The sequence below is a fragment of the Macaca mulatta genome, chromosome 11 (assembly GCF_049350105.2).
Source record: "Macaca mulatta isolate MMU2019108-1 chromosome 11, T2T-MMU8v2.0, whole genome shotgun sequence".
NCBI lineage: Eukaryota > Metazoa > Chordata > Mammalia > Primates > Cercopithecidae > Macaca > Macaca mulatta.
The window spans coordinates 98,303,606-98,317,919 of record NC_133416.1 but is presented as its reverse complement, the minus strand read 5'-3'; the positions used below and the strand labels follow the sequence as shown (position 1 = coordinate 98,317,919).

The following is a 14,314-nucleotide window of genomic DNA, read 5'->3' as shown; positions in this document are numbered from 1 at the left end:
TACCAGAAAGAAGTCCCTGTCTCCAAGATGGCCTCTTCATTTTTTGAGAGGTCTTAGTAGACTTCATACATTATCCATTATCACTGCTTCTGTTCCAAATAAAATTGTTGTTGAGAAAAACAATGCATACTAAGAACAAATCATTTGGAAACAGGGTTGGATGATGGGGATGACAAATGAGAATGCCCTGAATAGATGGGCAAAGACATTTTGAGGGCAGGGAAGGTGGGAGCAGAGGCAGGAAGGGGAGTGAGAGAATCCTAAAGACAAACCACCTTCTCTCCCATCACTTTGCCCAGGAGTAATCCCGCTTTCAAAATTCAATACATCTATTCACTTGCAGATATGAAGGAAAAGATTCCTGAAGCGTAAGTGAGAACCAAATTCCTAGATTTATCTAAAGCACACCAGAGGCCGGGCGCGGTGGCTCAAGCCTGTAATCCCAGCACTTTGGGAGGCCGAGACGGGCGGATCACGAGGTCAGGAGTTCGAGACCATCCTGGCTAACACGGTGAAACCCCGTCTCTACTAAAAAATACAAAAAACTAGCCGGGCGAGGTGGCGGGCGCCTGTAGTCCCGGCTACTCGGGAGGCTGAGGCAGGAGAATGGCGTAAAAACCCGGGAGGCAGAGCTTGCAGTGAGCTGAGATCCGGCCACTGCACTCCAGCCTGGGCGACACAGCGAGACTCCGTCTCAAAAAAAAAAAAAAAAAAAAAAAAAAAAAGCACACCAGAATACAAGAAGCAATTTTCATCTTTCTCTAAGACTTATGCAATGTAAAATTGAGGTATGGAAATTTAAAGCATATTTTTTTCTCTTCATATTTGTATTAAAGTTCAATTTTACAAACCATGGAAGTTAACAAGAGCTTAAAATAAAGCTTCTATTCTAAGGAAAAAAATGTGAAATTTGATTATTTGTCTACGATAGATAAAATAACTTTTTTTAAAAAAAGAGTCCCTTTTCTCCTCAAAACACTCAGATCATATTTATGCGTTACTTCTGGACGTAATTTTTTTAAGTTATGCAAAAGTTTCATTGTTCCCTGCTTTGCTATGAAAGCATTCCATGCAATCAAAATAATTGGGATATCTTTTTTTACTTACCCAATATTAAACAGGTACGATTTCTGCAACATTTACCAAATTTCACTTAACACTAATGAAAAGTGTAGAAAGCAATTCAAGACTTCAAGTTTTGGGAAAATTATTTCTTATTAGAGCCAAAATATCCATCTATAGTATCACTGTATACATGAACTTCATTTCTTAATTGGTAAATTTGTTATAGATGAGGTATGTTAAATCCAACTTTTTCCATTAAAAAATTTTAAGGTGTTACTTTGGCAATTATAACTCCATTAACATAATTTCAAGAACTTTATATAATATGTGATTTGGATCCCACTGCTTAGTTTGGGTGACTATAAAATAATTTGGGGTTTTTTTAAAGACTGAGAAGCATTTCTCAATGTTAAGTTTTGCAAACAGAAAGTTGAGTGTTATAAATTCCACCTCCCACAGACCAGAATTCACATCCATTGGTCAGGGGCAAATACCACTAGCTCTGCATCCTCAGTCACTTTGTGCCATTTCATCACGTCAGAGCCAAAGGTAAGTTTTTATACTTGCTTTCTTCTTGGATCAGACTTTTTTCCCTACTATAACAACCTTTAAAAAATAATTCAACTTGCCTTAATATCTTCTGGTGAACTTTGATTCAATGGATTTGGTTTATTTTTGTTATTGACTTTGTATTTGTATTATTCTTGGAAAATCCAAAATTTTGAATTAGCTTAAGAATTAATAACATACAGCAAATAGTTAATCTCAATAGTCACGACAGATGCCAATAAAATTATAGTAGTTTCCAATATATGCCTTAAGTAAAATGTCCTGACACAGACCACATTCTTTGCCAGTATAGACAGGCACTATTGATTGATATTAATTGAAATTTTATGCAAAGGGAGGAAATGGTGAAATTTCAGGAGATTAAAAGTATTGTAATGATGACATGACATTATGCATTTAGAATGTTTTTTGAGCTATATATTGAAAGTTTTAAACACATAAATTTAAAAATATTAAGAAATGGTATAAAGTGAACACAAAGTTTTAATTAAGAAACTACATTAAATGCTATTATAATTACTTGCAGAAAGGAATATAAATTTTTAAACCAAACATAGATAGATGCTGTTTATATTTTTACGATTCACACAGACTGCCTTATAGCTGATAGCTCTAGGAGTGATGCAAAATGCAAGTAAATTCTGAGATGTAGCCATATGTAATCAAATATAGTATGAAGTGAGGAAAAAAAAGGCCAGCAAGTGTATAATTTCTTTGAACAATGGAAGTTGCCAGAAACATATAAGGAAAATATTGTTTTAAGTTGGTAGTGGCTTCTGTTAATGTTTCCAACTTGATTATGGGAGAATGGTTCTTGGAAGATTTGCAAATCCACTGCTTTATTAAGTAGGACTTTGTTGGTAATTGCCTAAAACAGTTCCAAATCTGCAATCCTGCAAAGATTTCTGCAAAGGAAACTGAAAGAGAGGCTTAGTTTATCCAATGTGAACAAGAAATTTATTTGAAGAAAGCATAGGAGAGCTAAGAAGGAGCTCCTTGTACTGCTTCTTATTCTCAGAGGAATTTCATATCCTTCTGCCTAAACCTGGTTCATAAAGACTGTCTTTCAAGTAACTGAAGGTCATTTTGTCTGCCAGTGCATTCAAGTTTAAAAGTAGTATTTATCATGAATTCCCTTTTATATGTATGCATAGGTACTAACACCACAGGTACTGTTCTTAAAGTAAACCCAGGCAGTGTGTCCAAAATATAAAAGCTTCTAAAATTAGATATGGTTGATAAAGAATTTTACAATACTTTGCCTCCTCAATAAAGAATCACCAGTTAACATTTTGATAAGACTAACTTAAATGTTTAAAATTAAACATGAAGATTCTTTTTCTAAACCAAAATGTATTCAAATGAGTATATACAGAACTAAAAAAATTATTTAAATTATAGGATCTTGATTGAATCCTCAAAAAGCATAATAAAAGTTATAATGGAAAATAAGAATTGTGCTTATTAAGGAATTAAAAAAAAAAGATGGCTATAATCCCATAGGCATACAAGGGAATCATGCTAAATAGTGCCTTTTAAACACGTATTCCTATTGGTTCTGAGTTCAAATCTTAGATAGCTATTAAGAATTAAATAAAATACTGAGGACCAAAGGAAAAATTTTTTTTCTATTCTATTTCATTAGGAACATTTTGGACAATATTGCATGGAATACTGATATACATATTAAATAATGTATGTATTTATATATCCAGATGCTACAAAAAAGTAACAGAAAAAACAAACAAAACTTTGTTACTTTGTTCTGAAAAAGGCCTTAGGCTTCAATGTACAAGAAACAGTTATGAGTCCTATTTTCTTTAAATTATTTTTAAAACCCCAATGCCTAAGCCACACCATGGATCACTAAAATTGGAATTATTTGTGGATGTCCTAGTTGTATTACCAGTCAACTCTGTCTCAGTCTCTTCACCTATAAAATGGTATGACAGTTGCAGTCATCATCACCATCATCATCATTATCCTCATCATCTTCAACTTCATATCCCAGAGTGGATGAAGGATCTTAATGTTTAATAAATGGTAAAACCATTAGATGATGAAAAAGCTTTTGTGAATAAGCTCTGTTGTTCTCTATAAAATAAAATTTTACTGTAATTAAAATATCCACTGTAAAATCAGAGACAGGTTTGTGAATTAATTTGAACATCTGGCGGCAATGGTCCTAGGAAATCAGATGATTTCATGTGTTATGTTTATAAATTATCCATGGAAGGAAAGCTCCCAGCTTGAGTTCTTTGATAATGACACTAATTTATCATTTCTATTTAGTGGAAACTATTCATAAACTATTAATTAAATATTTATGCATTTTAATATTTTATAATTAGGAAAGTTTGAATAATGAAGACATTAGCAATACTTGTTCTGGGACTTGTCATCTTTGATGCTGCTGTGACTGCCCCAACTCTAGAGTCCATCAACTATGACTCAGAAACCTATGATGCCACCTTGGAAGACCTGGATAATTTGTACAACTATGAAAACATACCTGTTGATCAGGTTGAGGTAATCGATTCTCCTACTGTTGAACCTTTTAAATGCATGGGATGAGGAATGACTGCGGTCTGTTCTCTTCAAATAGATGGTTGGTTTTTTAATAAGTAGAAAGATTTTTTGTTAATAATTTCATATTAACCTTTTCTCCAAAACATGTTCAATCTTTTGGAGGTTAATACCGGAACAGTCTTTTGCTTTTTTTTTTTTTTTTTGATACAGAGTCTCACTCTGTTTCCCAGGCTGGAGTGCAGTGGTGCAATCTCGGCTCACTGCAACCTCCACCTCCCAGGTTCAAGCAATTCTCCTGCCTCAGCCTCCCAAGTATTTGGGACTACAGGCACGTGCCACCACATGCAGCTAATTTTTGTATTTTTAGTAGAGACGGGGTTTCACCATGTTGGCCAGGGTGGTCTTGATCTCTTGACCTCATGATCCACCCCCCTCAGCTTCCCGAAGTGCTGAATTACAGGCGTGAGCCACTGTGCCTGGCCAATCTTTTTCTTTTTTAAAGTTCATGTTATTTCCTTCAAATTTTATTGCCAAATTGAACATTAAGATGCATTTCTGTGAAGTTAGAACAGAGAAAATTAGAAAAAGTTAATAAGCAAGGAAGAGAGTTAAAATGGTATGCATGCAATGATGAGGAAAATTTGGGGTAAAGGAGAAAGATGTGAGATTGAAATAAACCAGAAGAAAATAAAAATACAGAGAAAGAACAATAGTTTGGAACTCCATTGTAGCTCAAGAGTGAATGTGCTTCCCTAAATAACTGATTGTCTCTCCAGCAGTAATGTAGAAATTGGCAAGGTTGTAGCCCATTCCATAAATTTGACATGACATGTTCCTAATTAAATACAAGGCTTTTAATATAACTAAAGGATACAGGTTAATTTTTATGAATCAGAAAGCAAACAGACCTTGAAATGCTGGAGTGTAACTAATGTGCAACACTGACAAAGACTAATTAGCTATAAATAAACAAAAAGGGAAATTACTTCACCTTTAAAGGATCATAACATATTTTGGGCCGTCTTTAAAGTGCAAATCTTCTTAGAATAACTACTTTTGATAACCAAAGTTAGGAAATATTTAGATGAATTCATATATTTAACTTGTCTTGAACTTAGATATATCTTTACTAAGATACTAAAATTTTTCAATATTGTTTATGTTGCCTTATGAATACAACAGTCAGATTTTCACAATGTGATAGTTTTTAAAAATCTACTCCCCTCTCTCCCTTCTCTCTCTTTCTCTCTTACTTTCACTCTCACCCTCTTTTCACCCTCATTTCATCTTTCCCTCCCATTTTTCCTCTCTTTAATAAAGTTTAGGCTTAATAGCAGATCATTTTTCTTCTGCAAGTTTGATTATGACTTTATTTTCTAAGTCTTTAATAATATTCACTGTTTGCTTTATTTCACTGTATGGATTCTGTTTGTTAACAGGATTTTCTGTTGAGAATTTATGGTTGTTAACACTGATCTTGCCCTATGTGACTTCTACAGCTCCAATGTGATGCATCAACATAGAATATAAGATGAAAGTTTTTCAGTGGTTAACTCGTCTGCTTTGCTTCTTTTTTCATCTTGCATAAAAACACATTTGTTAAAAAAAAAAAAAAACCTGTAGTGCATTTCTGAATTTATCTATCAAGTTAAACATTTTAGTTCAAGCTTATTTGTCATTTCCCCCCAAACTATTACAGAGGATCAAAGAGACTTGATGATTGCCATAAGTGAATCTTCTATTTTGAGTAGGTTTTGGGAATGGTTTCAAGGGTGCTGTTTATTCCTTTCACAAGACCAAATACACAGTAGAAAAAAAAAAGCTGTTTGGGATCATGGCTTCTCTAGGCAAAAATGAAAAAAAATGACTATATCTGCAGAACTCTTTTAACCCATTCCTTACCATCAGGATCATTTTCACTGCCCGTAAAGCTCTAGGCATTCTCATGAGGTTCAGACATTTTTCAGGATATCAAGAAATTTAAGCTAAAAACATATCTATAAAAAGATGATTTAATATACAATATCTCCTTAGTATCTGTGTTTTCTGGAATAACAACTTCCTGTGAAATGCCAAATATAATGTGAAATACCAAATATAAAGCATTGCATCTTTACAAACTTCAGCCTTTAACACATACAAACAACTCTAACTTCACACGGTCCTTTCTGAGCAATTTTACTTGTAACTAAACTTAGAATCCTCAGTGACTGAGGGACCCAGATAGCCACTAACAATCCCTTGTGGTTGATTGAAATATATTAGTTATCCCTTACTTAACATTCCTTGATGATGAGCTAATCATCAGAAAAACCAGTTTGTAGGTAGATGGTATAGATTTAAATAGGCATATACGTATGCTATAATAACTATAATGCACTTAAAACCTGTAAATAGTTTTTAAAAATATTTATAGGGTAGATCTAGCAACAAGAAATCAACCAACTCAGTCATCCATTACCTAAGAAACAAAGAAATACAAAAAGGAAAATATATGATAAAGTAAGTAAGATGACATGAGGAACAAAATTTAGAAGAACTTTAGCTCAGATATTAACAAATTAAAATGAATTACTTTTCAAACAAGTGAAAAAACTGCATAAGTTCTTATGGGGTGATGTGACGTAAAGATGATAGATCCAGTCATGTGACTAGATTAACTAATAGAGTTACTCATGACATGAATTTCTTCATGCAGTCCTGGAAGTCCAGATTTCAGTGACTCGTGGTAAGCTTATTTATCTCATTTTTGTATATTAAGGTGAGTTGTTCCAAATGTTCTTAATTTCCTATGAAACATTCTGACTAAATACTACTAACATAACCCATATAGGGTACAGTTAAAGAAAAAAATCCATGGTAAATAAAACAATGGAAAATGATAGGATGAAATTCTTCATATTTTTTTTAATCTCCAATGGCAAGGGTAGGGTTCTGCTTGTTTTAGCCTATAATTTATCTCATCTGTAGAACAGAAAACCTTTATCCTAAAATTATAAATGTATAGGATAACTGAACAATGCCTTTAACATATATGCCAGTTTCTTACAAATTATAAGACCTGGCATTTTGTACCAGTGTAATGGACCCTTGGTTTAGGCTTTGGCAGATTAATTCTTAAGGCTTGTGATGTATATTGTGGGCAGAATTCTAAGATGTTCCCTAAAAGGCCCATTCCTAGTATGCCCATGCCCTCTACAATCCTTAGTATCATGGGCATTTGGGGATATCACTTCTATAATCGGGCTATGCTACATGGCACAGTTGAATTTAAGAAAGGGAGATTATCTAAAAGGGCCTGACCTAAACTGATGAGCTCTTTAAATCAGCATCTTGATGTCAGAGTCAAAATGTGAAGCATGAGAGAGATTCAAAGCAAAGTGAAGTGTCTGTTGATGACTTAAAAGACAGAAAGACCAATTTGGCAAGGAATGTAGAAGGCCTGTAAATGGTGAGAGAAGCTGATGGCCAGTAAGCATATGTGGTCCTCAGGCCTATAGACACAAGCAACTCTGAGCTCTGCATGAGACCACAGGCCTGGTCATCACCTTGACTTTGACCTTGTGAGACCCTTTGAAGAGAAGCCAGTCAGGTCAGGCCTGAACTTCTGACCTACAGAAACTGTAGGCTAAAAAACTGGGTATGGGTTTACTGAGTTTACGACAATTTGTTACGCAGCAGTAAAAAAAATAATAATAATAAAACAAGATGGAACAACTTAAAAGTTTTTTATCTGAAAATCAAATTTGAATTATTCCACTGTAAGTGTTGCATTTGTGAGTCTGGTGATTTAGGTGGTCAATAAGTCAAACTGCCCCCAAAACCCAGAGGAAGAATCTCAATTGAACTTTCTTGGTTTCTACTGATGGTGGTAGATTTGTTGGCTCCTGAGTTGTTGAGAAAGGGTCATTCAACTATTTGTGTTTGAAAATTGTATTCAGTAATATCATTCCAAACTGATGATTTGTGTGATTTCTTATGATCTAGACTATCTATGATCCACTCTTTTCTATATTAGAAGCAAGTTTTAGACCCAACAATGCCATCAGAGTGCTATGTATTACCCAGTACGTAAATGTATTGGTGTGACATAAAATGGTTGCAGCTTTTACTGCACTTTCATTTTACTCTAGTGCTGTGAATAGGAATTGGTTATAGGCTATGTGATCAAAAGGTAGACTTTTTGCTTTCTGATAAACTACAGCTAACCTTAAGTGAGCATTTATTATGTGCTAGGTACTGTTGTAGTCATATTACATATATTACCTCATTTATTTCTCACAACAAAAACTATAAATTACTATTGTTATTCCTATTGAATAGATGAGGATTTTCAGACAAAGAGCAGTTAGGTAAGTAACTTGACTAAGATTAAACAGTTAGTAATTATATATCATAATAGTGATGCTGTCTTCTCATATCACAGAATAATTTCCAAAAGGGTAATAAAAGACTGTTATTCTGCCCCCATTTTCTGTCAAGCTCTACATTGTTCTTTTAACTTGATATTTATTTTAGTTGAACTGAATGCCAAGTACTCCGCAACTCCTAAAAGGAAAAGAAAAGCCTTTTTCTATGGGTAATGTGAACTAGAGGTACCCTTTATAGATAACTGACTCTGTTATCTAATTCTTGTAAGAAAGAATGGTATGAGACTACTTCTAATTGTAAATATGCATTCTTCAACGTATATCTAAGTTCTGGACTATAATTTTATATTTATCACATATTTACTAGTCTAGGAAAACGTTTTTCTATTTGCCTTAAAGGGTTCATCAGAAAACTGCATTGTTCAAAAGTTGATATTATTTGAGTGGTTTAAATTGAGATAGACTTTTTGATGAAGGTGGTTATTTGATGTCTCCATTTTCATGTTATAAAGTTATTGATATTTCATTTTGCTTAGGTTGGAGGGGGCTTCAACTTGTTTTCTAAGAACAACATGAGCCCTACCTATGAGTAAAGCATTTTTCCAGCAAAGTGCTTGGTAGCAATGTTAAGATTTATAGAGGCTCTATAGAAGGATGTCAGCATCCATTCCTCCAGTAAAATTTTCTTGGCTTCATCCAGATTAATAAACTCCTCCTCACCTGTACTACATTAATTAATGTAGCCTTATATAATTACTTTTACTTTTCCTGTACTATCCCTGTGTATTCAGTAAACACCAAGAAATGTTATACTACAAAGTGCTATAGAGCTGTTAATTGTATTTGCTGTACGATGACCTGGAGGGCATTTACAATGGCACTATCCAATGGGCTTTGTGGGGATGTGTAAGAAAAATTTCTCTCAGGTCTCAGTGTCAGAATGGGTTACTTCTAAAAACAGTTGCTTACTTTCGGGGTTCTGTATTGGTAACTGAGTGTGTTTGTCATTATGGCTTGCCTGCTCAGCAACCTGGGGCCCAATTTTTGTCTCAGTCTTCCCTGGTTTCATATAACTTTGCCTACCTTTATTTTCTTGTCACCTCAACTACGTATGTAGATTTTTTAAAAGTATTACCATATGTTCTTTTAAAACTGTCTCGTATCCTTTCTGGAATGATATGGTATATGCATCCATCAGTAAATAACAGTAGCAATGAATAAAGGAATATCAGTAAAAACTGGTCATAGAAAATTTCTTGCTTGAGAGATGCTTTCCTCGATATTACCCTCCAATGATCTTAAAATTGAGGCAAATTCTCCTCCAAGAACAGATAAAGTGGCTAGATTGTTTAAAATCATTCTTGTAAAGAAAGGCACCATAAAGTATAGTAGTTACAGATGATGAATTCTTTAAAACTCTGGAAGATATTTCAAAGGGATGAAATTATATTTAGCAAAGTTGTAGGAATGGTAGAGAACTCAATAAAGGCAGTTGTATTAATTAAAACTTGAGGAATTGTTTCTTTTTATTTGTCTTTATTATAGTATGGTGCAATGCAAACTAACCAAGCCTCAGCACCAAGCAATATACCCCTGTGATAAACCTGCACATGTATCCCCTGAACTTGATAAAAATAAAATTTAAAAAAGAGATAATAACTTTAGAATATATGTTGATGCTCTGTAACACCAGAAATTGCTTAAGGAGAATCAAGCTAATTCTGGACAACTTCCAGAAATCAAAGTACATTTTAGATAATGATATATAAAAAGTATCTTAACATTAGTTTTTGTAACCATAATAAATTGGTATAGGACTGCATTAATGTTAAAGGCTAATTAGTCTAGGAAATTGTCTCTGTATTTAGTGAACACAAAGTACTTATATTAGCAATATTTATACTATTCTGGTGGCAAAAGATATGCAATACTTGTCATTATATTTAAAAATATATCCTACTGTGGCCAATTTATACAGTGTATTTGAAAGTTTCATACATATGAAACTTTATGTTGGAAGAAGAAACCTTAACACAATCAGCCTGAATTAAATATCTTTTTCCAGAGTATGTGAAAAATAAAAGCTAATCTCTCTCTTTACTGAAGATGATTTGGAGGAAGGGAGGAAAGAATTTTGCTGATGAGATTTTAATATGGTTGTCTCATTGACTTTCCATAAGACTATTTTAAAAACAGTGTTAAACTATTTAATTCTCATCCTAAGCTATAGTATTTAAGAACCTTAAAAACTTAAGCAACAAAAAATATACAATCATGTAGACTCATTGGGAAAACAAATACTGATAGTCCTTGCCAGTGACTTCTTTATATTTGTATTATATATTATTTATGAGACCACAAACATAAGATAACTCAAATAACTAACCCTAGAAATAAGGTATTATTGTAACCATTAAATAAGGATAGCTGCGGAACAGAATTTTGTCCAGAGTTTTCATCTAGTAAGTTTCTGAGTAAAATTTAATCCAGTCTTTTAATGCCAAAGGAGAGAGACCGTGGCCCTAAAAGTCCCCATTCTTTTTCTGCTTCTTCTGTTTAATCTTTACTTCTTTGAGCTGTGCCCAATATTGAGGTTTCTTTTCTCTGAAATTAAGTGATTTGATTATTAAGAATCAGAAAAACAACCATTTTCAAGTGATTACAATTAACATAATATTTCTGTTAAGCTGTCAAAGTGTTTAAAGGGGCAAGAGGTAATATGATCCTTCTGAACTGAAAGATGCTTTGTCAGAAATATGAGGATTGAGCAAGCTTTGCCAAATACATTTCTTCCTCATCTATTTTCAAGATAAAATAGAAAGTAAGATACAGCTTCATTGCCAGGTATTCATGGTTACAGTCTTTTAGATAATTAATGTAGATCACGGAAACAAAAGTGAGAACCAGGCTCATGTTTAAAGCAGAATTCCACTGTGCTTAACGTATCTACATGTCAGTATGTTAAACCCATAAAAATACATCTTTAGTAACTCAGGCCAAACAGTGCAGGGCCTTTTAAAGCTTTTAGAAGTCAATGGTTGCCATAGCGGTAATACAGAGGAGTTGCTTCAAGATTAATTTATTCAACCGTGTAGAACAAATTAAGAGATAGTTAAATTCAAAATTTAATTTCGTTTAATGAAAACCTTAATTCTGTGCTTGAGTAAAAGTCCAAATATTCTGGATTTCAAATGCATTTTTTTTTTAAACAAAACAAGGAAGATCAGTCATTTAAATATTATCAGCTGAATATTATCTGCTCTAGGTCTGGGCTTTCTCATTAGTAATTGGTGCAATGGGTATTCTAAATTAAGTGAATAAATAGGTACAAATATTTTCTTTCCAATTTGGCTCTGCTTGAGCACATAACCATTAACACACACACTATAAAGAATAATGGGAGAAACCACTGGTGTTGGGTGTTGCTCATTTCTACACCCATTTCCTCACTGGGAGGCAGCCTTGTCATAATGCTGAATAACACAGGGCTTAAAGTCAGACTTCTAGATGTAAGTGCCAGGTCTGTCACACAAACTGTGTAAGCTCGAGCAAGTCATACAACCTCTCTGGGCCTCAGTTTTCTATTTAGAATATAGTTTTGAGGATTAAGTAAGATAAACATGTTAGCTGTTTAATATAGAGGCTGGTACATAGCAAATGTTTAATAAATGCAACTAACTTTACCATTGGATCACTCACTCAATTAAAAGCCACTGAAACTTATGTACTGATGATCACAGATGTGTTAAAGGAAGGGATGGGATTTGGGCTATGATGAAGGCTAACTCCCATTGTGCTTGGGTTCACATTAGATCCACTTACCAATCTTTTGCTGAGAGTCAAGAATTGGGGAAGGCAAATTAGACCAAATCTCTTCCTGTGCCTTGACAGTCTCAGGCTAGTAGTCTTACAGTTTCAGTACATTAGAGGAAGTTTAAAAAGATACATATAAGATATATGTATACAAGATCTATAGCTATCTATTGGAATGTAAGTTTTTATGAGTTCACTCACAAAACGCATATGCTGAGAAATTATGTTATTGAATCTGTCATTAGTTTTAAACCTGGCAGCTAATCTGAGATATAAAGTATTTACTTGTTTATCCAACACCTTTTCTTAACAGTATTTAAGTTTACTTACATGAATAAATGCTATAATGTACACACAAATTAACATACAAAGATGAAAACATAAATCTTAGTACAATAACTTTATCTCAAAATATTATATATGTATTATAAGTATATAATTTTCTATTATATTACCTGCTATATCATACCTTGTATTATATATATTACTGATCATGTGTTATGAGGCGACAAATACAAACTAAGAAAGTGAGACAAAGAAAAAATAATAGTTGTGAACATAATACAAAGCCAGGAGTTGGGTAGATATATCAAAATTCACACCTTTTTGTATTAAACTCATAGAGATACATAAAAATAGTAAAGTTTTCTGGGCAGTAATGCTAAGTTTTAGGGGACTTCTATACTTGCTCCCATTATGTCCTATCTAAATTCAGGATCAGGTGAGAAGGAGAAATGGGATTCACACAAAAATAGAGCTCAAAATGTTCTATTTTATATTGATAAAGGCGAGGTGTACCCCCTGAATTTAATGCATTACTTCAGTGTGAAGCAAGTAAGAGCTCCCTAATACAAAACTCCAGAAATAAACTATGCCATCAGTCACAGGCAGTGCTGGCCAGCCACAAGCCTCAGTACAGAATCTACCCCTGTAAATCTTTTTTCATGGAGGGGCAAAATGAAATGTATGCAATTGACAGTCAGTTCTCCCCAAAAGGGAAAGGGAACCACCTGGTACCAGTTCCTTCTCTCAATCATCAATTACCTTAGGAGTGAGAAAAGGGATCAACAGAGGATCTAAGAAGACTTTTGATTGTTCCTGGAGAGAGTCATAAGATGGAAAACATCTTGGTTTAGCCTCATCCAGATGTTGGTCAGTTTATGTCCCTTGACTCTGGTCTGTAATCTATGTACTCAAACACAATTTGGAGAAATGCCCCACCAAGAGTTAAATTATGACACCACATTTGACTAATATTAGAGCTCTTCTTCTCTAAATGTGGTCCCTGAACTGGCAGCATCAGCATCACCTGGGAGCTAGTCACGAATGCAAATACTCGAGTCCCACTCTAGACCTAAGGAATCAGAAGCTATATGGAAGGAGTTCAGTGAACAAGCCAGATCATTCTGATGAGCCTATGATTTAAGAAGAATTGAACTCGGAAAATTCTCCCTAATATAATGTTCCTTCTCTCAGAGTAACATTTGAGATCTTTCTGTTTTCTGGCACAGTCTGTAAATATGCAATGGTGGCAGAATCAGTCGTCCAGTCTTACCTGAAGTTTCTCTTTCTTTCTGAAAACTTGAAAGCTTTGAGTTACCCCTTTTTGTGCTAAGACCTGTCTTTCTGGCACCTGATGCTGCATTGCATAGGTGGTCTGTCCTATGACAGACTCTTTAGTGAGCAAGAACCCTCTGGGTTCTCCAGCCTGGATGTTATATGCCCAGTGGCTTCACCCTTTCCTCCTGCTATGGATTTCAAGAAGTCTACCTCTCAGAGAGTTTTCTCCATTCCCCATGCTTTTGTCACCTGAAGCAGGAATTTCTAATCCCCTGGCTGTGCAGTTCTTAACAAGCTCTGAGGTCTGTCAGGAACCAGGCCACACAGCAGGAGGTGAGCGGCAGGCCAGCCAGCATTACCGCCTGAGCTCCGCCTCCTGTCAGATCAGCAGTGGCATTAGATTCTCA

The 14,314-nt window shown here is 34.4% G+C and overlaps 1 protein-coding gene across 1 annotated transcript in view; it reads left to right on the top strand.

Annotated features, from left to right (window-relative positions):
- The first annotated feature begins 1,534 nt into the window (after positions 1 to 1,534).
- EPYC (epiphycan) overlaps positions 1,535 to 14,314 on the top strand; it is a 55,424-nt gene continuing 42,644 nt past the window's right edge. The window contains 2 exon segments of the mRNA NM_001194215.3: positions 1,535 to 1,614; positions 3,987 to 4,164. Of these exon segments, the coding sequence (NP_001181144.2) occupies positions 4,000 to 4,164 (165 nt within the window). The 5' untranslated portion in view covers positions 1,535 to 1,614; positions 3,987 to 3,999.